The 25,782-nt window shown below is 34.2% G+C and overlaps 1 protein-coding gene across 1 annotated transcript; it reads right to left on the reverse strand.

Annotated features, from left to right (window-relative positions):
- Positions 1 to 4,738: 4,738 nt before the first annotated feature.
- Positions 4,739 to 8,186, reverse strand: LOC149569307 (putative pectate lyase 18). The gene is made up of 5 exons (XM_089822023.1): positions 7,651 to 8,186; positions 6,121 to 6,757; positions 5,893 to 5,996; positions 5,653 to 5,791; positions 4,739 to 5,421 (listed from the first exon to the last, which is right to left on the reverse strand). Exons 1-5 carry the CDS (start codon positions 7,818 to 7,820, stop codon positions 5,200 to 5,202), a joined length of 1,272 nt encoding a protein of 423 aa, XP_089678149.1. The 5' UTR covers positions 7,821 to 8,186; the 3' UTR covers positions 4,739 to 5,199.
- Positions 8,187 to 25,782: the final 17,596 nt, after the last annotated feature.

The raw sequence follows: 25,782 nt of genomic DNA on the forward strand, positions 1-25,782 counted from the left end.
TATATGAGTCATCTAGGATTTGAGCATTGGAATGTTGTCAAGTGGATTCTCAGATATTTGAGAGGAACATCCAATAAGTGTTTACACTTTGGGGGCTCTACTACTGATTTACAGGGCTATGTTGACTTAGATTTGGCTGGGGATATTGATACGAGGCAGAGTACTATAGGTTATGTCTTTACTATTGGTGGGGTAGCCGTGAGCTAGGTTTCTAGGTTACAGAAGATTAATGCTCTATTCACTACAGAGGCAGAGTATGTTGCTGCTACTGAGGCAGCCAAGGAGATGATATGGCTTTAGTTCTTCTTGGAAGAATTGGGACATCCTTAGAAGGATAATTATTTGTTCACAAATAGTCAGAGTGCCATTCATCTTGCTAAGAATTCAACTCTGCATTCTAAGACCAAACACATACAGTTGCGGTACCATTTCATTCGGTCAGTTTTGGAGGATGGACGGTTAAAGCTAGAGAAGATACATACCAATGACAATCTAGCAGATATGTTGAGAAAGGTTGTAACAAGGGAGAAGCTGAACTCCTCTTCAGCTTCGGTTGGTCTTTTAGACTGACCATGAATAAAAGAACAGCAGAGTCCAGAGTGGTTTGATTCAGTGAGAGCCCCATGTGGTAGTGGTATTGGTACAAGATCAGTCTCCAAGTGGGAGATTGTTGTTTAGTGTGGAGCCTGATCAGTCCCCAAGTGGGAGATTGTTAGATTATGGTGACTGATCAGGAAAGTACTGTACATACTTCATAAAAAAAATTTGGGCCATGGCTGACATGGTAGCCGACATATTATGGCCGACATGTTATAACCCTAAAGCAGTTTAATACTTGTACAAAAGGGTTTAGGGTTAGGTATTTTCATTATGTTGTGATGCGAAATTGGTTCTTGCGGTGGTATTGAGCTATAAGGGATTATGGATTGTAATAAGATTGAACTTGTTGTTTGGTGGACGTAGCCTAGGGATTGGGTGAACCACGTTAAATCTTGGTGCCTTGTGTTCATTTATGTGTGATCTATTATTTTCTGTTATTGGTTATATTTGCATGTAGTTTTTATTTCTGTCTGTGGTTTATCCTAACAGTCTAAGCAAGAAATAAGACTATATTTCACATAGTACAATAGAAGAAAAGTATGTAGTAGTCACAAACAATTGCAATCAGATCATGTGGATGAAACAAATGTTGAAAGATATTTGGATAGAGTTTTTAGAACTTGTTATAATACATTGCGATAACACAAGTACAATGAGTATGTCTAAGAATAATGTGCTACATTCTAATACAAAGCACATATCTATTAAGCATCATGTTTTGAGAGAAAAGGTTGTAGAGAAAGAGATCAGATTGGAATATGTTAATACAAAGGAACAAATTGCAGATATATTTACAAAGCATTTTCCTAAGGATACATTTGAGTACTTGTGAGGTATGTTTCAGATTATGACCCTACCTACTTTTGAGTAGATGATGCAAAGATTGCATTAGTCTAGCGGTATAGAGCACTATTATTTATCTAGACTAGATGCTTATGCTTCCTCTATGGGGGAATATCTATTTTTGAGCTAAGTCATAAAGAACTCTTCATAGCTAGTATTGAGCAATGTCTTTGGAAACTTGAGATGGTTGAAGATATCGAGTAGTAGATTGACATAATGATGCCTTTGTCATTGGTGTCAATGGGGGAGAGGTGAGTGCATGAAAAAAATCTCCTATGAATGGGGGAGAGTTATGAAGAAAATATCAATTTCAATGGGGGAGAATCTATGGAAGGATATGCATACAGAATGGGGGAGAGTTGCTTTTAGATTTGATCGATGAAGAGGATTTGAAAAGTTAGGAGCAATGACAACAATAATTGTATGTTTGGTGTTCTTGGAACTTAGATATTTTTCATCTATGTTGCCAATGATGCCAAATGGGGGGATTTTCAGCATGAATGCTCATGATATTCCTATTAGGGAGTATCTTAGCATTGTAGGAGCATTGGAGAGATTGACAGCATGATTATGTGTTGCATTGATGACTATGTTTGTCATTGATGTCAACATACTATGAAGATTAGCAGAGTAGTAGATAGAGATTGAGGTCATATAGATGGAGGATTGAAGATGAAGTTATGTGCACTTGACCTAATACTGAACACAATGTCTAGTTAGTATAGTTGTGTGCGCATACAAAAAGGCAGAGACTAATAGCAGTTATTCAAGATTTATAGAAGATAGTTTATAGAAAGTGTTCTTTAGAAGTGGTTATTTGTAATTAGATTATATCTCCTAACAATGATATAATTTGGCTAAGTGAAGTTCAATAGAGGAATAAGACATTCTGATGATGATGTTGGTGAGTGCACAAAGTCCAAGTTTGCACATGTCAGAAGTTGTTAATATTGTGAGCTGACAATGTTATGTAATTGTGAAAAGATGTAATGTAGCATGTTATCTAAACAAGGTCCTATTGTAATTGTAATTGGGAAAGCCTCAAGGCTGACTCAATGAATTATTTTGAGGACATGGTACAAAGGAAAGTTATTTTCCTTGCGATGAAGATGCAATGTATGAAAGTGATTGTGAATGCGATAAGTAAGAAATATTAGTAAATGTGGCGAGTTTATAGATCTAGTATTGAGATTTGAGAAGTGTTTTGTGTTGGAAGTCTTAATGGGAAACAAGTTAATGAGAGGGTGGGCGAATCAAGATCTATAAAAATTTTCACTAATAAAATAATTAACTATATTCACTCCTAATCCATCTCATATCTTATATCTTATACCGTACAAATATAAACTTGTAATGCTGAAATGAAATCTATCTAAGCATAACATCCATGAAAATATAAACACATAACACAAAGATCTTGGTAACCCAGTAACAATTCAAGGTGAAGGTAAAACTAGGGTGGGGGTGAAATCCATAAATCTTTATTGTTACAACAACAAAGTTCACCTGTTAGGGCTACAATTTGATCAATTTTGATGATATACCCTGTGAGGGGTCTACTTTGTTAAAAGCTTTCAAGACTATTAGGTATTGCTTTGATTAAAAGATTTTACACTTACAATAAAGTAAGGACTTTGTTACAAGATTTTCCCTAACTCAATTTATCAAAACTGATTTAATACCTGATCCTTTGGTTTCCTCTAAAATTTGTTTACAGATCTACTCTCTTCAATATCTCAAACTGATCTCCTTATCTAATATGCTCTATCCGGTCCTTCACTGCTAGGTTGCTTTGCCTAATCTTCCTATCTGACTTAGCCTCATTTTCTTGGTTTTAAGTTTGTTCACTCCTTCACAGTTGCTCACATTCACACATGCTCACTCATAATGATAATAGTAAAAATTTCAAGATCATAATCAATGAACATATTTTATCATTTTGTTGTTTTACCCTTTCTGATTTTCTGATTGGTTAATATGTTTTTCTTGGGATTAATGCCTTATGCCAAAATGTCTAATCTTCTCCTTAATTGTCTCTACAATATTTAAATGTCAAGTAGAAGTCTGTTAGAACTATCTACATTATTGTTTGTCATTCCAAACTCATATGTCAAAACTAGTTTACTCGACACTTGAATGTTCTGACGCTCGGTCATAACTAACATTCATGTTGTCACTCAGCTTCTATAGGCTTGGCATATACTGGTCTTTGCTATTTTAATCAGCATGTATGTTGGCTCGGTCTCTATTGGGGTGCTCGACAACCTTTGACTTGCTTGACATATGAAGAAATATAAACAAGTCCTTTATAGCTCGACCTTCTCTGGATGACTCAGTCACAGTGATGACTGACCAAAAGTGCCTTGGAAAAATGACTAAGTGTTAGACACTAATAGGCAACCTAGGCTTAGAGATCAACATTGTGGTGCAGAAGAGACACGATAAGAGGAAAGAGCAAGTATTTGAGTTATTGAAATCAGTTATATTTCTATTATTCTTAAAGGAATAATATAGAGACCAATTGGACAATGAGTTAGGTGGTTTTGCCCCTGAGGGTCCATTCTCTTACAATGTGTGACATAATTCAAATTATTTGTACTCCACTTAATACAATTGACAATCAAATCAATGTCCAATTACCTTATATTGTAAACATTTAAAATTTATGTAAATAATATTCATAAATATCACAAATTGGATTATTATATTATTTTTATCACAATAAATCCAAATCCAATTACCTTATATTGTAAACATTTATAATTTATGTAAATAATATTCATAAATATCACAAATTGGATTATTATATTATTTTTATAACAATAAATCCAAATCTAAATCAAATATAGACAAATTCATTACCATCTTTTGTCAAAAGCGTTGTGCGTTGTGCTTGACTAAAATATTTGGAAGGGACTTGATTTGTCTAAATCATTGGAGTGTTCAACTTCACCTCAAATATAATATAGATATCCATCCATAGTGGTGGATGACGTTTTACACATACATCATCCTCACCAATTTTGTTAAACCAATTATAATTTTAAAAATATTTTACAAGTATATATTCTACACCTTTTACTTGAATATTTTGTAAGTATATATTCTACAACTTTTACTCTGAACAATTAGAAAAAAATATGAAAGACTACTCATTCTTTTCCAAATCAATATATTTATTAAATTATTATTTACAATCTTAGTACACATATTATGATTTGATTATATATTTCTTTATTAAACTATTCAATAGATTGTAATTTTCTTTTTAAGATAGAAATCAAAGACAACTAACTAACTTCAATGATATACATATATGTCAATTCAAAGAAATGGAAACACTTTACAAATAAGATTTTACAGCAATTTTCAATAATAGGCCGGTCTAGAGTGGCCTTCTTGATATACCCACTCTCTATAGTGGCCACAGCCACCTTTCTAATTATGGCATTGGTAGTAGACCCCTTCTAACCCCACTTCTAGAGTGGCCTTCTTGTAAACTATCTCCTATTAAATGAAGTGTGCTTCAATGACCACACACCCTTCACTATTATATAGACTAACTCCCACACGAAGCTACAAGAAATATATGATTAATAATTAATAACAAAGACTCCACAACGCTTTGCTAAGGATTCCCCCACCACATTAAAACATGCAGGCTGAGGTTGACGAGGAAAGAACTTCAAAGTTACGGATATGTATAGTACATAAGAAAGAAGGAGTAGTGATAGATTTAAGTGGGTTTGCGTTTTGTCAGCAGCGGGAACCTTTTCTACAGGTCAGAACGCCTGCGCCCCCAGTGAGAGAATCAACAAGAGACGATGGTTTTGCAGCCAGACTAGAAGCTTTTGCATAGTTTGACGATGCTTCCGCTCCCGACGCTCTGAAAAAAGCTCCGTTTAACATGAGATCCCCTTCTGATCTCCAATTCCAGTGCTCCCATTCACTCTCAGCGGCATCTTCATGCTTTGTTACCTGTAACAATATCAGATTTCCACAATCGTAATTTATTTTTAGATTTGATTCTCCGACGTCACAAATCATACAACCTGATCCAGCGTGAAGATGAGAAACAGGGAAAAAAACAGGAAGATTGGTTTCTGGATCGAGAATTACGTCAATTTCCATAATTTTTTGATTGGTACGGTAAATTAGGGAGAATGGAGACGAACCAAATCATCAAATCACCAATAATGTGAACCGTACCTCCTTGGAGAATCTGTCGGCAGGTGCCATGAATCTGTTCCCCTGGCTGTTAATGGTAGGGTTTGCGCTTCCCCCAATGGCGTACATCTCCCAGTGGGTGTAATCGTTGTTCACCACATGAAAATATCCGAGTCGGCATCTGCATTGCACCACAATACCAATCATCATTTATTTTGATTTCAGACAAATGGGTAGAGATTTATTTCAGTTTTTTCAGGTTTAAGATCATTTGCTTTATACCTGGGTATTCGTTGAACAAGCCCTTCTCCAAAATGATTGAAAGCTATTGTCACTTGCATGTTTTTATCTGGGCTGTACGCGTCGCTGTGGCCCAGAAGCATTACCTGTAGTAACATAACATACCCAACAAATTTGGGGATATCAGATCTAACTAAAAGTTGCAGAAATTTCAGGAGGGATCCTAAAACAAGACCTAACATGGGTGAACGGAGATTCAAAATTTCAAACCTTATCATGGTGAGTCATAAAATTGTTGGAGATGGTGATGGCAGTGGAGCCTTTAATGGCGTCGACGAGTCCGTCTGCGCAGCTGGAAAATGAGCAGTGGTCGACCCAAATATGACTTCCCCCAAATATAGAAACCCCATCGCCGTCACTGATTGTTCTGTATCCGTAATGAGTCGGAGAATCCCTCACCAAGGCATTTCCTGCTGGTTTACAGTCATGGATATGGATTCCATGAATGATGATGTTTGTCACGTACTGAATTGTAATGCAGGGGCCATTTGCAATGTGGACATTGGCTCCCCTGCCATCAATAGTCTTGTGACTGTTCATGATCAGCTCTTCCTTCAGCTGAATCACCATGTCTCTTTGGAATATGATCCAGAGAGGCTCCGTTTGAATCACTGCATGGCGCAGAGTGCCGGGCCGGGGATTCACTGGATCGTCGTCTTTTGGATCAGTAATCACATAAATTCTTCCCCCTTTTCCTCCAATGGCGTTTCTTCCAAATCCGATTGAACAGTCGGCCAATCTCTGCCTGTTGCTTTCCCAATTGGGGTCACACCTCCAGCAGTCATCAATGGGGTTTCCTGTTCCACAAGACAGAAAACCCAATTGCCTCTTCGAACTGTTAAGCCTCCTGCATTGCATTACATTTGAACAAACGAGTTACAAAATGATTCCATAAACCCAACAATCAATTCATTTTGAATAACACACCGATTGAATGATTCACTAAACCTCTGATCCAGTTTTCTTTAGCACCAAACATGATAAAAGCGTGTTAAAAAAACTTCAAGCAGTTGAACAGGGCCCCACCGGAAAGCACATCAGAGAATACCAGTCATAAGAATTCTGGTAGATAAAAGACATTGTTGGACGTCCGTGCCTAACAAGTTTTATATTAATTAATATTTAAAAATAGCTTCGCCATTCTTTCCCCAACTCTGTACCATCCTTTCATTCCTAGTCTTGGTCTGTTATTTTCTCATATCTCTTTCCTACCTTCAAACATTAAGTACACAAAATTAAATTTGAAGCTTTCACCATAATTGACAAAACTTAGTTTCTTTAATTAAAAACCCCATTTTCTCACCGACGAAGATTATGTAAAGAAAAAATCTTACCACACTAAGATCTCTCACAATTTCATCTGTTAGCACGACTATTTTGTATCCCCAATAAAACCCATCATAGAACACAAAGAGATCTGCTTCCTGAAATACATAAACAGCTCTCTTCTGCCACAAGATGAACTTCTTGCAGTACTTACGTAGATGTTATAAATGCATTTAAAGGAAAAGCGGGACAATGTAATGAATGGCTCAAAAAACATGTGTACATGAATGAATCTACACTGTCCCAACACAGAGTTCTTTGAGCCACTTTACCAAAGCAATTATGAAAGGAATGCAGACAATATCTTTCACACAATCGATTTGAAGTACATGGCACACTAAACTAAAGCAAATTTAAATGTGAATCGAAGTACAATGCAGGGGATCTTGTATATAATTCACTGATTAATCTTACCTTTCCACCATTTCTACAACAATTTCAGGGTCTTCCACGTGGGGTTTTGGTGCAGGCTCGGCCAGTGAAGGATGTCCCACCATAGCTTCCAAAATGCCAAAGGATTTGCTGCCCTCCGTATGAATGCACAACATTCCTAACAAAACAAGCAATGCTAAAACGTTTCCCATGGTGAACAAACTCTACTGCCTATTACACAAAATCAAAACAACGTCTAAGTAAAATCAGGGCTCTACTAGCACAGCATATGAGTTGCAGTTATGCCATGAATTGGCACTAGCAGCTTATGTTGAGCTAAATTCTACTTGTAAGTGCAAATTCAGGTTCACACTTTGGTTGTTTATATAGAAAATTAAGGTGTCACAGGAGTGAAGACTATAGAAGTTGTGGGGATTAAATCAATCGTGGTCATGGAGAAGAACATGAGAAGCTCTCTACATGAATTCACATGGCAGGGTTTACCGTGAAGTCAGGCATCGTGGTCCAGCAGTTTTTTATTTCACTATCGAGAAAAGCAGTTTATAACGACCAAATGCGAAAGCTAATAGTTAGTTAACAACGGAAATACTCTCTCCGCCGTTACGGGATTCCCAAGAAAGTTAGTTAAAAGTTAAAATATGAAAAAAACAAATAGAAAAGAAATTCAATAAAGTAATAGAAATAATCTACTTATATTAATTAAACTATATTTTGATTGATAAGTAGGAGATAATTTCCACAGCGAGTCAAATTGTGATATGAATATCAGGATTTAACTGTGTGATTTTGAGTCAAACTCGATGACCCATATTTCGTGAGTAGTGATTCAACATGAATCCATCTCTCATGAGAATAAATGGAACACTTAGCACTCACCCCTGAAGTCCCGGTGCTTCACCCCTGTGAGCATCACCTAGATCCAATGAGTGCTAAGTGTTCCATTTATTCTCATGAGAGATGGATTCATGTTGAATCACTACTCATGAAATATGGGTCATCGAGTTTGACTCAAAATCACACAGTTAAATCCTATATTTTGATTTATAGTAATTAATTTTTATCTACTTTTAGAAGGTATTAATTGCTATCACAATCTAATATAAAAGAAAGGACCTGTTTGATTTTAGATTGCAAAAATAATAAAATTTATAATAATTTAATATGAAAGAGTAGAATATTTATTTTATTGATTTTAAAATTGTAAGATAAATGATATTTACTAATTAATTAATAATAGATAATAAATTTAATTTTTATTTTATATTTAAGACAATCTTATTAAAATATTTAAAAAATTAGAAACAATTATATCTTATCTTTTTGAAATATTCTAAATATTTTCATACTTCTATAATAAATATTATGAAATAATATATTAATATTATAAATTAGAATGAGAATTGTATTTATCTATAGGTTTGTATAAAATCTTTTATACATGAAATATATATGATTTTTTAAAAAAAAATTTAAGACAATCTTATTTAAATATTTTTTAAAATAAAAATAATTATATTTTATCTTATCAAAATATTAAATGATTATATATTTCTATAATAAATATTATAAATTAGAATACTATATTGTATTTGTTTATAAATTTGTATAAACTATTCATCAAAAAGTATTTTATATATAATTTATTAAAAGCATTGTTAATCAACTTTTAAAGAGTTCTTTAATATAGTCTAATTTAAAAGATTTATAATTTATTATATAAATAAAAGCATTCCAATATTTTAACTCTAGATCCGTGCGACCCTGCAGGGCTTATCTTCATCTTCATCTTCATCAACATGAGTCCACCAACAAATCTCAAAGATGACTACATGCTCTCCCTCACCTGGGTCTGTATCTCTCAGTGCTGGACTTCTTCCAGCTTCGAAAGAACCCTTAGTCTGTGTCTTGTATCCGGTTTTCTTTTTTCTTTTGTTTGCTTTCCCGACCACTATTTGGTGGTCAACTAGTTCTCTGCTTCTTGTTCTGTAAGTTTTTAGTCCATAGACCCTTGTTGGTCTCCCGTTGGACATTAATAAATTTATTTTATTGTATCTTATCTTATAATAAGATATGTTCCATATCTACAATATCTTTTGTGGAAATAATTCAGTAGTATCTTTATCTTCATATAGAACTCTTCTACTAGGATGTAAAATAAAAGGGGATCTAATATGTCATAATCACCCTTGTGTGAATGCTTCTCCAAAGTTTTTTTTTTTTTTTTTCCCTCTTTTCCCTGATGAAGGGTTTAGACCTACGAGGCATGAAGCCTGTGCGCTACCAACCAACGAAGGCCACCACATAGACTTTTCTTTTTAGGAACCTGATATGGGCCCACTCGTGCCTAAAACCTCTTCGACTTAGCGCCAAAGATTGAGGGGCATCCATGTCGTCAAAATCACCCAGGGCACAATCTCGGCCTCATCCCTTATGATGTCGGAGCCTTACACTCAACAAGACTTGATCCCTGGTGGGCTTTTTGTGAGCCATTCAACTTCATCGTAAACTAAAGGCCCATTGACATTTGACGTTCTCCAAAGATTTGGTTAGCAATGAAATTGAAAAAGTGAATTTGAATAATTACCATCGTAAGAACAGATCGTTCATCAAACCCTACCATCAATGCTGCTGATTATCTTCGTAAAACACCAATAGAATTCTATTCTTTGTAATATTTTCTTTATTAATTGGAAAAAAAACTCCCCTGGGCAAAATCGTGTTTCAGTGGAACTTTGCGTCATCGCATATGTAGGTGGCATACGTTCATTTCTAGGTGGTTGTTTTGGACTTGAGTGGATATGAGTTGGCGACCCCACTAAATTTTAAAATGTTTTTGGAAATATAGTCGGAATGAATCGTCTTCAAATAAAGTAAGGAAACTAATTCAAAGCTTTTTTTGGTTTATTTGGCATTGTACGGAATAAAATACACGGACATAAACTCTAAGAAGCAATCATTATTTTTTAACTTTACTTGTGAGGTGAGATCGCTTTAAGTAAGTAATCATTTATTTTAGAGGATTTACTTTAAAGTAATATCTCTCTAGGTCGAGAGCGATCATTAATTTTGGAAGATTACTTTTAACGTAAGACGTCTTTAGCGAGCAATCATTATTTTTTGTAGGATGTGATCTAGTCTATTGTTTCACTATTATAAATGGCGCTGGGTAAATTTGAAGTTGATGTCATATGTGTATCCATTATAACTTAGGGAGTATATATAAAAGGAGATGTTATATTTGGTAAAAGTTTCATATTCAAGAGTATATACTTAATTCAATTCTAATCTATTAAATAGTAAAAAATTTAATCATATTATAATTGTACAAGTTGAATACAATCATATCAAAATTTCTTAAAATCAATTATGAACACTTTGTATTAATGATATGATACTATATGTGTAGTGTGTTTTCCATTTTATTTATGTAAGTCATCGTGATGAATGCAACTTTGATGATCTTGCTTTGTGAGTGATCATGATTGGGACCATGAGTGGTCTACACCATTGAGGTGATTTGATTTATGTTATTGTATCAGTTGGTTTGATTATACTTATGGCTGATTTATGAGATTATGATGTGTTAGATGGTTCACTAAGGTTTGTGCTAATTGTTACCAAGATTGATGTGGTATCATGATGTTGTTCTATGACTACCTTGAGATGTGTGCAGAGATTGCACTGTGTACTATTATCCTGCTACACTGGACTAGGTTCCTGTAGCAGTGGTTAGTCATGTATATGATTGTGTTTGCTTATGTGTTTTAAGTGTATTTTCATGTTGTTTAAATAACCATTTTTAAATGCTTAAATAATTAAAAATTAATTGTTTGTGTTGGATTCGTTGGTTGTGTGCTACGATTATTTACCTTGTTATATTTTGATCCGAGAGATACTTATTACTCATGTTATTATTACATGTTGAGATGACTTGAGGGTCGAATGTTATACCTTGATTTCAATATCATAGATGTTTCACTACTATGTTGTCTAGTCTATCATATTTGCATGTTGATGCCATTTTGAGATGATAATAGGTCTATGATGATATCTGTATTTGGACATATCTCTGATTATGTTAGATGTTGGATTTAGGCTATGGTGATTTACTTTATTCTTGTTTCATTATGATTTATGTGAATGTGAGTGATGTAAATGAATTATTTCAATATAATTGAATAAATGGTTAAATTAGTTATTTAATGCATTTATTGCTTCAGCTATGTTATTATATACAATTGCATTTAATCTCGTGTTTTAGTGTGCATGATTTATATCCCTGGCAGTGGCACCTAGAGTTAGTGATGCAACTATTTATATTTTACCAATGTCATCCCTATATGGTCAACATATCTTATTTAAATGTTAAATTGAATCTTCCACTGATTTGATAAATTTGGACTCATTTACATTATGTGATTAGACCTGTGAATGTGTCTGTGCATTTAGGGGTTTGCATTGTCACAAAAATGTTAAGGATTCTGTGATTTTGGTTTTTGGGTTTTCAGGCTTTATTTTAATTTCTAGCAGCTTTGCCATAGATGAATTCCAATTACTTGAAATGGCCTATTTTTGTTTGGGTTGATTTAGGGTTTAACTAGGTTACCTAGTTAGTTACCCTAATCCATTATTCACTCGAAAAGTGAATAAGTATCCAAAAAGAAATTTAATTACTCACTTCTCACTTTTGAATTAGAAAGTTTGAGAGTAAAATCCAAAATTCTTTTCATGAGAAATTACTGTTATGTTCGTTGTGGGAGCCACGAGCATGAGATCGTCATGAAATTGGTCTTGTTGGATCTAGTTTGAGGACACTTTGGATTGTTGTGGTTTCAGCTACTTCTGCGAGATTTTTATTTTATGGTTCAGATTCCCATTTTTCCCCTTTTGGCTATGAGGTAGGGTTCTCCATTTTTAATGTTACAACTCTGTTTCTACTTCTATTTTTGGTACTCGTTTGTTAGGAGGCTGAGAACTAGTGTTCCCCTCTGTTTCTATATGCTAGCTCTACCTAGTTGGGCGAGTATAAGCATTTCCCTATATTTCAAGAAGAGGTTTTGGGGTTTCACACTGTTATGCTGGTTGTTTTTGCATACATTGTTTGAACCTGAATTTTATTGGATTTTCATGGATTGTGTGCCCTAAGACAAAATGGGTTTTATTTTCAAAGTTTTTGATTATTGAGGATTTTTAGCTCAATTTGTATGCCACCCTATTTTCTCAAGTGTTCTTGGCATGATATTGGTTGTGGACTTGGATTATTTGTAGGATGCCAGTCATACCATTTTTGCATTTTTATGTTTGCATTGAGATGCATGTCACATCCATACTCTTGACATTGTGTTCGATTGAGTGATTTTATACCTGGTACTATGGTTTCTTTTGGACCCTTGTTATTTTTTTATGGACACTAGGATTCATGTAGAGTCCATACTCCCAAATTGAGGTTGATTAAGTGAGTTAATGATGTTAGGTTATTATATCATTGGGATTCGTGTAGAATCTGAACTCCCTGATTGAGGCCAGTTGAGTGAGTTCATGATGTATGGTTTTATTATTCATTTGGATTCATGTAGAATTCATCCTCTCAAATCTATTTTCGGTTGGGTTTTTTTTGCATTGTGTTCTCATCCAGTCCTTTTGTTATGATCTTCATGATGGTGGTGCGTTACACACAAGCACATGCATGTGCATTTGTTGGGTGACTTACGAGGCCCAATATCCTATTTGTATTTCAGTGGAGTTATGATCATTTGGGGTTGGGTTGGGAATATGCATGCCTACGAGCACTCATCATTGGATGAGCATGGGTAGGGTAGGGTAGCATATGGGAGGGGCTTCTATCTTCGCATCTCAGTGACTATTTCTTGAGGGTTGGTGTGCTAAATTTTTAATCAAGTGATAACTAAATAAAACATTTGGTGGTAATAAAACTTAAGATAATAAAATGCTTTAGTGTGAGAGCCTTCTGTTGGAAAGTCGAGTTCCCACAGTTTCAAGCATGGGCTTTCCGATGCTAAGTGACTCTCCATGATGTTAGCCCCTACATAGTAACCCATTGAGTGTCTAACAAGTATTTATAGTATTTGCATTGTTTCATGATCTTGGTTTCAACCTTCATTACTATCTAGCATTTGTGTTAGCCATAAATGTTTGCTTTATGTGTGTTTGTGGTTGGGTCATTATCTCAATTGGCATGATGGGAGTGGACCTATGGTTTCCATGTAGTTGGGAGGCATAGCTACCTATACCACGGTTGGGGACTAGTGTACAGAGATGACCTATTGTCTTAGTGTGACCATTGTTGGATATTTTCACTTTGTACTTTGGGTTTTGGAGTATGATTTCTTGTGATTTATGCTTTCATTGGAATGCTTGTATATCATGTTTAGATGATGTTAGTTTATTGATGCATTCCCTTATTACGATGTTTAGCATATGATTAGATGATGTTATTTTCTTGGTTGGAATATCTATTTCTTTTGGTTTAGCATGTTAGATTTCTTATTCTTATGATGTTATTATGCTTTAATAGTGACATTCTTATAAGATAGCTCTGACTATCTAGTTGGCAATTTGGGATGTGGCACATGGGGGATGGCTAAGACATTCGAGATTTGATGATGGTATTATGATTGGGAGAAATCACATACTTAGCTTGTTATTTCAAACATTGTGATGTTGCCTTTAGTTATTTCCCTTCACTGTTATGTTAGATGATTAGATGTAGTTTCCATCTTGTAGTTATTGTTCGAGTGTCTATGCCTTGACTGTGGATCTGGTACTCCATGGTGTGGAGGTTATGCCTTCTTTTTTAATCCCTTTGTTTTTTCTTGGAGCATTTCTTGCTTTTCCTGGGTGACAGCATTCAACAATACTTTTGTTGGAAATCTAATTGAAAAGTGAATACTATCAAAAAAAGGGAGATTGTTGCAAAGAAGGAAGATTGTTGTTAAAAGAATGTTTTCAATCATTGTTTTGTCATTGATGTCAAACCTACTATTTGCTAGAATGACAATTGTTTATAAGATCCAAGTACTATCACTTAGTTGATTGATGAAGAGAATATAATCAACAAGATGTAACAAGAGCACCTAAGGGAAAGTTTGAGTTATGGTTTTGTAATGAAGTGCAAGGATTAGTTAAGACAATGGTTAAATGATGTATTGATACCATACTTAAAGTTATAGAGGTTGGCCACACTTAGAAACATTGGAGGAATAAGTTGCAACAAGGTTCACTGCAAAGCTTAACTAAGTTCATTAGTGAGTGTCGAGCAAGCTAGTTCAAGCTGAGCAAATTTTCAATTAGTGCCAAGCAAATGAAAAATTTAGTGTGTGCTAAGTGATATAGAAGGAGCCGAGTGTGTTCAGGTGTTGAGCATCAGAAAAACTTAGTGGATACTCAGTAAATCCATAGTAGGTGTTGAGCATCAGAAAAATTTAGTGGATGTTGAGTAAATCCATTGTAGGTGTCAAGCATCAGTAAAACATAATTGATGCCGAGTAACACAGTATGTATTGAGCACCAAAATTTCAATAGTGCTGAGCTGCTACATTATTTGAAAATTCAAAGATTCACCAAATCTAAGTCTACAAATTTGTTACCTTGAATTTTGTGAACCAATTGGAGGATAAGGATGATGAGCTGGTGGCACAAAATTCTATGTAAACCATTTTTTAGTGAATTCAAGAGGATTCTTCATGATGTTTCTAGAAGGAACAAAATATGAGTTAGATTCAATGAATCCTACCTAATCCATTCAAACTGAAAATAAAGGAGGGAAGAATTGAGGGGGAAAAGCAATTCCAAACTTCTATTTAAGGAGTCACATACCAAGAAGCAAGAGTTGCTGGAGTGCCAAAATTACAAAGTGGTTGAAGGGTGTTAAGGAGAAGACATCAAGGAGAAGGAAGAAAAAGCACATAGACTTTGCTTCGATTAATGGTCATAGAAAATATTGCACTGGTATATCAAGCATGAAGACTCAAGGAGATAAAGCTTGAAAGAAGGGCAAGTTGTCAAGAGCTATGGAGAATGAAAGCCAGGCAATGTGAAGAGCTGAACAGAGATCTAAAATCTACAAGCTAAGTTGTGAATTGTAATCAGGTCAAAACCCCTTATTGTTACTCTCCAGCAATTGTATCAGTTAGGGTAAAAACCCTATGGACTTAGGTTGGTTTAACAACCATTTGTAAATCTTTTAACAGGGTGGCATTCCAAGTGAATGTTCAAAGTCCTCTAACTAGGTCCTCTTCTAATAGGGTGGTTAAATCCATTAACCAACTCGCATTTAACAATATGTTGTAGCCTTTAATAGGGCAGGCCTTTCACAAGACATCACTTCAGAAGAGTGAGAATTGAGTAGCATGTTACTGGTGGTTTTTCCCAAATTGAGTTTCCACGTAAATCATTGTGTTATGTGTTGATTTTCATGTATGATGCTTATATGTTGATTTACAGTAACTTGCTAAGTAGGAAAGTTTAAGCTTAGATGAAAGAACAATTTTAAAGGCTCACTTTACTTGGTGAAAAGTTTTAATTGGAATTTTAGACCTTGAATAACTAATTCACCCCCCCTCTTAATTATTCTAAAGCATTTCTAACAACTTTAAGGTATTGCACGCCCAAAGAAGAAGAATTGTGTGACATTGGAAAGTATCACATGCCTATAGGAAACTATCATGAGATACTTTAAAGTATTACATGCCCATTAGAGAAAGGTCATACGACACTTGCAGAGTGTCACATGGCTTCAGGAGAAGTGTCATCAAGACCCTAAAAGTATTGCACACGTTCTTTAGAAAGGTTGTACAATATTGGAAAGTATCCCACAGTGCTAGAATAAAGTATCGCTTGGGTCTTTGAAAAAACATGTTTGGGCGGACATCGAGCACTTTTCTGTTTGACTAAAATTTTTCAAGAGGTGTTTTGGCTACCCTCTACAATGTTCTTGAATACCTTGGAATTGCATTTTGATTTTACAATGTTTCATATTTGAAATCATCTACGTTCTTTCATGGTTAGTCATTTTGGTCAGTAGTGACATTTGGAGATCTGCTCTTTCGTGGCAACCTTTGTGATCCTCGTATTTCATATGCCATGTGCATCCATACTTTTATTTTATTTTATTTATCTTGGCTTATATCTATCCTTGTTCCAAAGATCTTCGGGGTAGGGTATTACAATATGTATAAATCTCTCTCTCTCTCTAGTTGAGGGTTTGATGATGTGATATGTAGTCACTTTTGCATCAAAGGCTCTTGTAATGTTACATATTTATCCCAACTTATCTAGGTTTTTAAGTTTCAAGGCTTTAATTTGTGGGATGACAATCAAAATTATTGGTTTCAAATGTAGGTTTAGTAGTGTACAAGTAATGCCCCCTCCATACACATGCTTTTGTGGGGGTTTGGATTGAGAGTTGGTCTTAGTGTGTTAGTTGTTATTGTTATATGAATTGATTAGGGTTGGAAAATATTTCAAATCCTTTAAAATAAAGTTCTAATTAATTAAATGTGTGTGTAGATAGATAGGGCCGAGGGGAGGGGGCAAGAGGCATGATTATAACCCCATAGCTCATTTGATGCATAGTAGTCATTAAAATGTCTAATATCAATTTACTATTTATATATAAATAAATAATTATAACAAATACCTATTCAACTATTGTGGAATTACTAATATTATTGTGGTGTTAATGTTTGGATCACTTATTAAGTTGACTTAGTGGAAAGGAGATCATTAATGGGTAAGAAATTTTTATAAGAATGTCTTTACACCTTAATAGATGCATCATTGAATGAGGGAAGTAAGGTTCTTAAATAAAGATAATTTGCATAGAAAATAATGCAATATGATAAGTAGTTAATTGATTTATGAGAAAATATTTACATTAATTAATGAGGATGTTATGTTTTGACTTATGAACAATAGAAAAATATATATGTACATATAACGACCTTAGCAATATTATAATGCTAACAACAACCAAAAAAAGGAAGATAATTTGATCATGATAAATATCGTCATCATCTTTTTTTAAATGATTTCTTATATAACAATAACAATGTTATTCAAATACTGACGATAAAAAAGTGTTAAATAAAATAAGTGATTAAAGTGGTGAACAATTAAGTTGATACTCAGTCATTGGGTTTGATCGAAACCCCATGACTAGGTGGATATTAAGAAGGGAAGCAACTAGAAGTAAGGCAACCATTCCTCAATAAAGAGGAGTTCTTTTATTTTTTTGCAATAAAATATAAGAGGGGAAATGTGCAAGAGAGGGGAATGGCATTGGTTTTGGGCAGGAGAGTAAGACTATTTTGTATAATTGCATATTTGCATGAGAATAGATATTTTTCTTGTATTTGGAGACAAGAAAATTGAAAACTTGGAAGGGGTACTTGGGAAGAGAAAAAAAGGAATATTACAAGGAATATAATCCAATAAGAGGTGGCTAGGTTTTAAAGAGGAGGCATAATTTGTTTATTTAGTGGAGATAGAAAATGAAAGAGGGGGCATGTGGAAGAGCAACCCATTTAGTTAGTTTTGAGTTTTAGTACTAAACAACATATAGAGGTAAGTGCATTCTCTCAACCCTTAAGTCTTCCAAATTATTTTGAGTTGATCATATGTGATCATGTCAAGTCTTGTGCATATTTTTAGTCTCTATTTATATAATAAGCATGGAACTAATGATTTTAGTCGACCTCTCCCAATTAATTTTCACAACCAAACATAACTAACTTCTGAAGTTCAAAACAAGTTTATTTCTAAATTATTTTTTAATCAACATTTCTTATTTTTGATCAGATCATCACTATTTCCCTAGGGTTTTCATTGTTTTCTTAATTCAAAAATATCTATAATGAAATATAGGCAATTTTTGGAAAGTTTAGATCCCCTACTCCTACCAATGTCATCAATCATAACAAACATGCTCAAATGTCTCAAAAAGATCTAGAATGAAACCCTTCTTAAGAGTAATATTTTATGTCATGACAACCATAGAGAAAATGAGGGTTTCATTCAAACCCTTAGCAAATCAACCACATAGAGAATAGTCATAACCTTGTCATTGCAAATCTCAGTGCTGAAGAGAACTATGGTTGAAGCAAATTTTTTGAAAATATTGCCAAAATTTTTAATGCCAATTAGAAAATAATGCTGAAATTTTTAACAAAACATAGCAACGCATAAAACATAACAATGCACATGACTCCATTGGCCACTTCATCATCTGTGTTGTCATACATTAATAGACAAATGAACAAAACTTGGTACAATTCTATTAATTGATATATTGAGCAATAAATGACCCATAGAAATAAATGACCAAGTTTGATCTTTCTTTTTCCAATTTTTTGGTGTGGTTGAAATATTTACCGCGCAATGCCTACAATAGTGAAATTGCCTTTACCTTAATAAGAAGTGAAAAAGTTAGAGCCTTTGATATGCAATATTTGGAAAATTAAAAATTATGTAGACCTTTTTCCCATTATTCATTATAGATATTAATATTTAGACAACTTTTAGATTAAATTAATTATCCAAAAACTTTTAAATGTTGACTATTTTTATACATATAATATAAAGAGATTGGTGCATAATATTTTCATTTTAAGAAAGTTGGTAATTGCTAAAAAAAATCTTTAAAAGTTATTTATGTAAGAAGGTTTGTCATTTTTCTTTTAGATGTACTACCATAGAATCTAAGGTTAATCCTAAGCCTTAAAAGTCAAAATACCATAAGGAGTGCTATTATGCTAGTGATGATAAACTTGATATTAAGGGTATTAACTTTGAGGATAGTGATAATGAAGATGAAATAGATTTTTTTGTTGTTAAAGATAAAAAATTTATTAAGGAAGAGAAAGATTTAGTTTCACATTAAAAAAAATCAGAATGGATTATAGATAGTGGAAACTCACATCACATGATACATGAAAAAGTGAATTTTGTTGAGTTGAGAAATTATGATGGTGAGGTTTTCAGGTTTGGTGACATAACTTCTTTCTTGATTAAGGGAAAGGGTTCTATATATTCAAAAATTAAGTTCACACACAACTGGGGGGTGAATCAGTTGTGATCAAATATAATTTTAATTTAAACTTATAAATCTAATCCCCAACAATTAAAACAATGACTCACAGTGATAAGAAACCATACACCATAACACAATTTTATTTTTTAATAAAGAAACCCTTGATCAGTGGAAAAAACCTGATGGGGATGGTACCTACAAGATAATGTACTAATATATATATGTTTCTTGTAAAAGGATGTGATCCTAGTAGGAGTCAAATACAATACATTTAGTATAGTAGTCATTGTTAGAGGATAGATCCCTGTTGGGAGACCTTTAAACCCTTGTTTGATGGTTCTAACCCTATTAAAGGCTAGTATGAAATCTATAGACCCACTCCCTAAAGGCTCCAACAAATGTGAAAGACAATACTTTTAGGATAACATATCCAATTCAACATGAACTAATTGATCTACAACTTGCTTGCCAAAATAGTTTCTTTTTGTTGTTAAAGTTAAAAAAATTATTAAGGAAGAGAAAGATTTAGTTTCACATTAAAAGAATTTAGAATGGATTATAGATAGTGGAAACTCACATCATGTGATGCAGAAAAAGAGAATTTCATTGAGTTGAGAAATTATGATGGTGGAGTTTTTGGATTTGGCGACATAACTCGTTTCTTGATTAAGGAAAAGGGTTCTATATATTTAAAAGTTAAGTCCACACACAAATGGGGGTGAATTAGTTGTGATCAAATATAATTTAAGTTTAAACTTATAAATCTAATCTCCAACAATTAAAACAATGACTCAATAATAAGAAACCTTACACCATAACACAATTTTATTTTTTAATAAGGAAACCCTTGATCAGAGGAAAAAACCTAATGAGAATGGTACCTACAAGATAATGTACTAATATATATGTTTCTTGTAAAAGGATGTGACCCTAGTAGGAGTAAAATACAATGCATTTAGTATAGTAGTCCTTGTTAGAGGATAGATCCCTATTGGGAGACCTTTAAACCCTTGTTTGATGTTCTAACCCTATTAAAGGCTAAAATGAAATCTATGGACCCACTTCCTAAAGGCTCCAACAAATGTGAAAGACAATACTTTTAGGATAACATATCCAATTCAACATGAACTGATTGATCTGCAACTTGCTTGCCAAAATAGATTCTTTTAAGTTCACTTCAATCAACCAACATCATCTTGCTCTTCTCTAGGTAGTTGTGAGAAAATATAATTAAATCCAAAGTTATAAATCTAATCTCCAACAATTATATCATGTTAGAGTAATTATTTGTTCTAACTTATTAATTAAATCACTTTGATTTAATTAATTAAGTTGCCTATCACTCTAGTTTTCTTAAGCTATCTTATAGGTGCATATAATTAATATTTTATTAATTATATTGTGTAACCCTAGCTTTTTTAGGCTTTAGTTTCCCTTTTCGGGTTTCGTGATTCCTTTATAAGGATTCACCTCTTTGTATTTTATTAATTCACTTATTGGATTATATGAGATTGCTCTTTGCATGTCCATAAGATGGATCTGGCTTTTTGGCCTCCTTGATTTTTCCTTGCCTCTGTTCTTTGCTTCATCCATGTGACAGGTTTATGCATGCAGGTGTTCTTGGGAGATTAGTTTTTCACCTAATCTAATATGGTATCAGAGCTAGCTTGTTGCTCGTTGTTCGTGGTTTGTTGACGTGTTTCAGAAGCTGCATTTTTTGGAGCAGTGGGAGGCTGTACGGACAACTTTTTTGGGGCACTTTGGGCTCAAACGAACACTTCCATTGGATCCAGAAGGTCGTTTGCAATCAAAATCCATATAAAATTTGTCCATTTTGGACACCGTTAGTTTGGGAGGCAAAAAAATTTTGTCTAACAGGGCCGTACGACCCCCTGCACACTGTACGAGGCAAAAAATTTTTTAAAAATTGCAAAAAAAATTGATTCTGTGCAGTTTTCAGACCTGGCAGTTAATAAGCCGCAGTGGAACCGCTAGTGGTTAACCACTGTGGTCACCGCTGGTAGTCCGCCAGCGGCCCACAGTGGCTCCACCGGTGGCTCCTGCCGCGGCTCGGCCGCAGCTCCGCCCAACAACTGCTCTCCGCCCTTCCACCACCCAGCTGCCGCTCTGCCAGTGGTGTGGGGGTGGCGGCCCTTTTTTGTTTTTATTATTATTTTTTTATTAAAAAAAATATTTTTTCTTGCATCCGGAGGCCCTGGAGGTTTTTTCTCCGTAACTTGAGCATACAGACGTATTTTTTTTATCCAAAAAATGTGCCAGAAAGCTAGTTCCAAGACAAAGATGTTGGTATAGGTGTTTTTGGGTTTTGATGTAGTTTGGTTGCCTGTTTTGGTAGTCAAAGCCGAATGTTCTATTTTGCACTCCGGGAGGTGTATCTTGAGCTTCCAATCTCTGATTTTGGATTTCTTTATATTGATAGAAAGCTCTTTCTGTGCTCTTTCAAGTGATGCTAGTTGTTGTTCCAGATTCTGTTCCAAGCACATTTTATTCAGTCTTTTTCATTTTAGCATTCTGGTAGATATTCTGTTTGTTTCAGGTCCGGAGATCAATTTTGTTGCTTCAGTTGCTTCATTTTGGGCTTTACCTTTTGTTATTTTAGCCTTATGTTTTTTTGGATCATTTTTTATATTCATTGTAAGCATCTTTATGCAATGCACTGAGATAAAGTGCCACTCTTGCATTTCGGGATCCTTTTCATCATTGTGATTCGTTGTACTCGCACTATTTTATAAAGTGCCATGGGGGGGATAGTTGTTTGCTGCTTATAGACCCTCTTTCTCTAATTCCTCATGCAATGTCGATGACACGTGCCTTTATTGGTGTTTTGTACCTCACTCTCGATGTGTTTGGCTCTTGTGTTGTAGGAGATTCTTGGCCCATCTTTTCAGCTGCCTGTCACCTCACCTGCCTTAAGGGGAGGTTATATTGTTGTTCTGTGCTTCTTTGGTTGATGGTTCGTGCCTTCTATTTCCATGGAGGTTCCTTTGGTTGATGGTTCATGCCTTCTATTTCCATGGAGGTTCTGCAGATCAACATTTTGACAGAGTTTTGCAGTTCTTCATGCTTCAATGATTCTCTTTTGATCTCTTTGTTCCTTTTTCTGGAACATTATTTGCTATCTCTTTTTGGAGTAGGGTTTTTCCCATGTGGTTTTCTCTATTTCTCCTCTTTATAGAGATTTTGTTCTGATTGGGTACTTGATTTGGCCTTGTTGCTGGGACCCAATTCTCTTTCATAGCTGTGCTAGGTTAGCTTCCTCCCAAGCTTCGCTTAAGGGGGGGTGTTAGAGTAATTATTTGTTCTAACTTATTAATTAAATCACTTTGATTTAATTAATTAACTTGCCTATTACTCTAGTTTTCTTAAGCTATCTTGTAGGTGCATATAATTAATATTTTATTAATTATATTGTGCAACCCTAGCTTTTTTAGGCTTTAGTTTCCCTTTTCGGGTTTTGTGATTCCTTTATAAGGATTCACCTCTTTGTATTTTATTAATTCACTTATTGGATTATATGGGATTTCTCTTTGCATGTCCATAAGATGGATCTGGCTTTTTGGCCTCCTTGATTTTTCCTTGCCTCTATTCTTTGCTTCATCCATGTGACAGGTTTATGCATGCAGGTGTTCTTGGGAGATTAGTTTTTCAGTTAATCTAACACATCAATGATGCAAAACAACAAGAAACCATACATCATAACACAATGCTTTTTTTGAATAGGGAAACCCTTGATCAAAGGAAAGACCCAAATGGGGATGGTACCTAAAAGATAATGTATTAATATATAAGTTTCTTGTGAAATGATGTGACCCTATTAGGAGTCAAATACAATACATTTGGTACAATAGTTCTTGTTAGAGGATAAATCCCTATTAAGATACCTTTAAACCTTTGTTTGAACATTCTAACCCCATTAAAGGTTGATAGGAAACATATAGACCCACTTCCTAAATGCTCTAGCAAATGTGAAAGACAATATTGTTAGGATAACATATCAAATAACATGAATTGATTGATTTGTAACTTACTTGCCAAAATAGTTCCTTTTAAGTTCACTTCAATCAACCAACATCATCTCTCTCTTCTCTAGTAATCTAGCATAAAAAATCACCAATCATCAAATTCATTTCTTCCAGTCAAGGAAATTATCTTTCCTTTATATCCTTCTCACGTAATTAAATAGGCCATTCTATTAGAGTTTCCCCAATGTATAATTGATTTCATAGGTCCATGCCATGACATACATGCCTTCGTACACATCATTACAATCATTACAATAAGGTTCCCACACATTACAATGAATCTATTACATTTTTTGATAATGAATTTATATGTGTTTCCTCAATATAGTCAGTTACCAATAAAATATACTATTGGAAATCTAATAGGGAAAGTAAGATGTTGAGAGGGGGTTTCAATCAAGATCTATAAAACTTTCACCACTTTAAACTTCTCGATGATAACTAATTATATATACTTCTCCTTTACATAGCTCAACCTATGTATAGTGGCTTGGTTGCAATGTTGACCAACCAACTCTGCCTTGTAAATGACTAAGTGTTTTGCACTAATAGATAATACTAGATTGCCTTTAGGGTCAACACATACCACATCCTAAAAATTACTGATCTTTCCAAAATACTCCAAACACTTCCCAATAATTAATAGAAATTCATGAACAAACTTTGTATCAACTTCTAAGCTTGCCATGGTTAATTCATGTTCACCAATAAGATATAACCAAAATTCCATCAACTATCTCTATCACTATTTCCTGTATACTTTTTTTTACCAGTCTTCACCAAATAAATTGTAACTTCCAAACCTTTAGATAAATCATAGAGAATATATATATACTCATTCTATTACACATATGTAAGATCACATACATAATAACATCACCAAATAAACTTGTTGAACTAATAATCAACCCGTAATATATAAAATATGTGTTTTTCATGAACATATAAATACACAATGCAAGAGGATAAGGTGGTCATGATAAAATTTTCTTCTTAGTGGAGCTCCTACTCTAGTTGTACTTTTGGGTAGAGATGATATCTCTAGAGTAGTGTGAGAGAGGGGGGATAAGTAATTAGTCCTTGAGGAGAATCATGTTCTAGTGCAACAGAAGGTGGGTTTGGCGTTGATGTGGTTAGCGGGAGTGATGATAACAGTGATGGAGGTGTGTAGATCAGAGGTGGGAGGGTGAGGGTGTTAGAGTAAGGAAGAGGCCCAAATTTGTTTTAGCATTACTTATATGGGGAAATAGAAGGAAGATGCAAGGTGGATCGACACAAGTTAAGATTGTAAAACCACATGTTCAGTAATAGGATTATGTACCTTAGGTTTAGATACATGAGGTACATGTAAGTTGCATTTAGGATCCATAGTTTGTCCCATATATGTAGGCATGTATGCATGCCTTAGGTGATAAGGTCTCACAGATTGATAGAAAGCTAGATCAATTTGTACCTATGATGTAGACTATCATGGAAGTAGTCTCCCCTGGACCACTAACACCTCTAAATCAATTAGGTAATGATTTAGCTACCATGATTTAAGTGACACAAAATAATATAGATATAGATGGTATAGGTGGAGTTGGTGGGATAGATGACATTGATGATGGATTGAGTTCCCTAAGTTAATTTATGTTGTTATTCTACCTTAGTTTTAATTATCTCATCTAATTTTTATCCATACCATGATGTACTTAGATTGATATGGTTATGTTGATGTACATTTTTTATTAAAATTTTCATTTTGGACTCACATTTAATTTGGTTTATTTACTTCTAATATCATAACACCTTGGACTATATTTTTTTTTAATGGTATGTGGTTCTACATGATTTGGTTCCTATCTATATGCTTATTCTTGTATTTTCTATGCATGATATTATGAATGCATTTACTTTACTTAGATGCTTAAATGATGTATGTTATTTTACTTATATTTTTATATGATGAAGAATTTTTTTCCATGCTAATGATAGATGTATTTGTGGTGCATAGATACATACATGCCTAATTTAATGAATAAACAAATGATATTAGATGTATATGTATGATTTTATGAT

This window comes from Cupressus sempervirens, chromosome 3, assembly GCF_028749045.1.
Source record: "Cupressus sempervirens isolate cs-2001-9-10 chromosome 3, ASM2874904v1, whole genome shotgun sequence".
Classification (NCBI taxonomy): domain Eukaryota; kingdom Viridiplantae; phylum Streptophyta; class Pinopsida; order Cupressales; family Cupressaceae; genus Cupressus; species Cupressus sempervirens.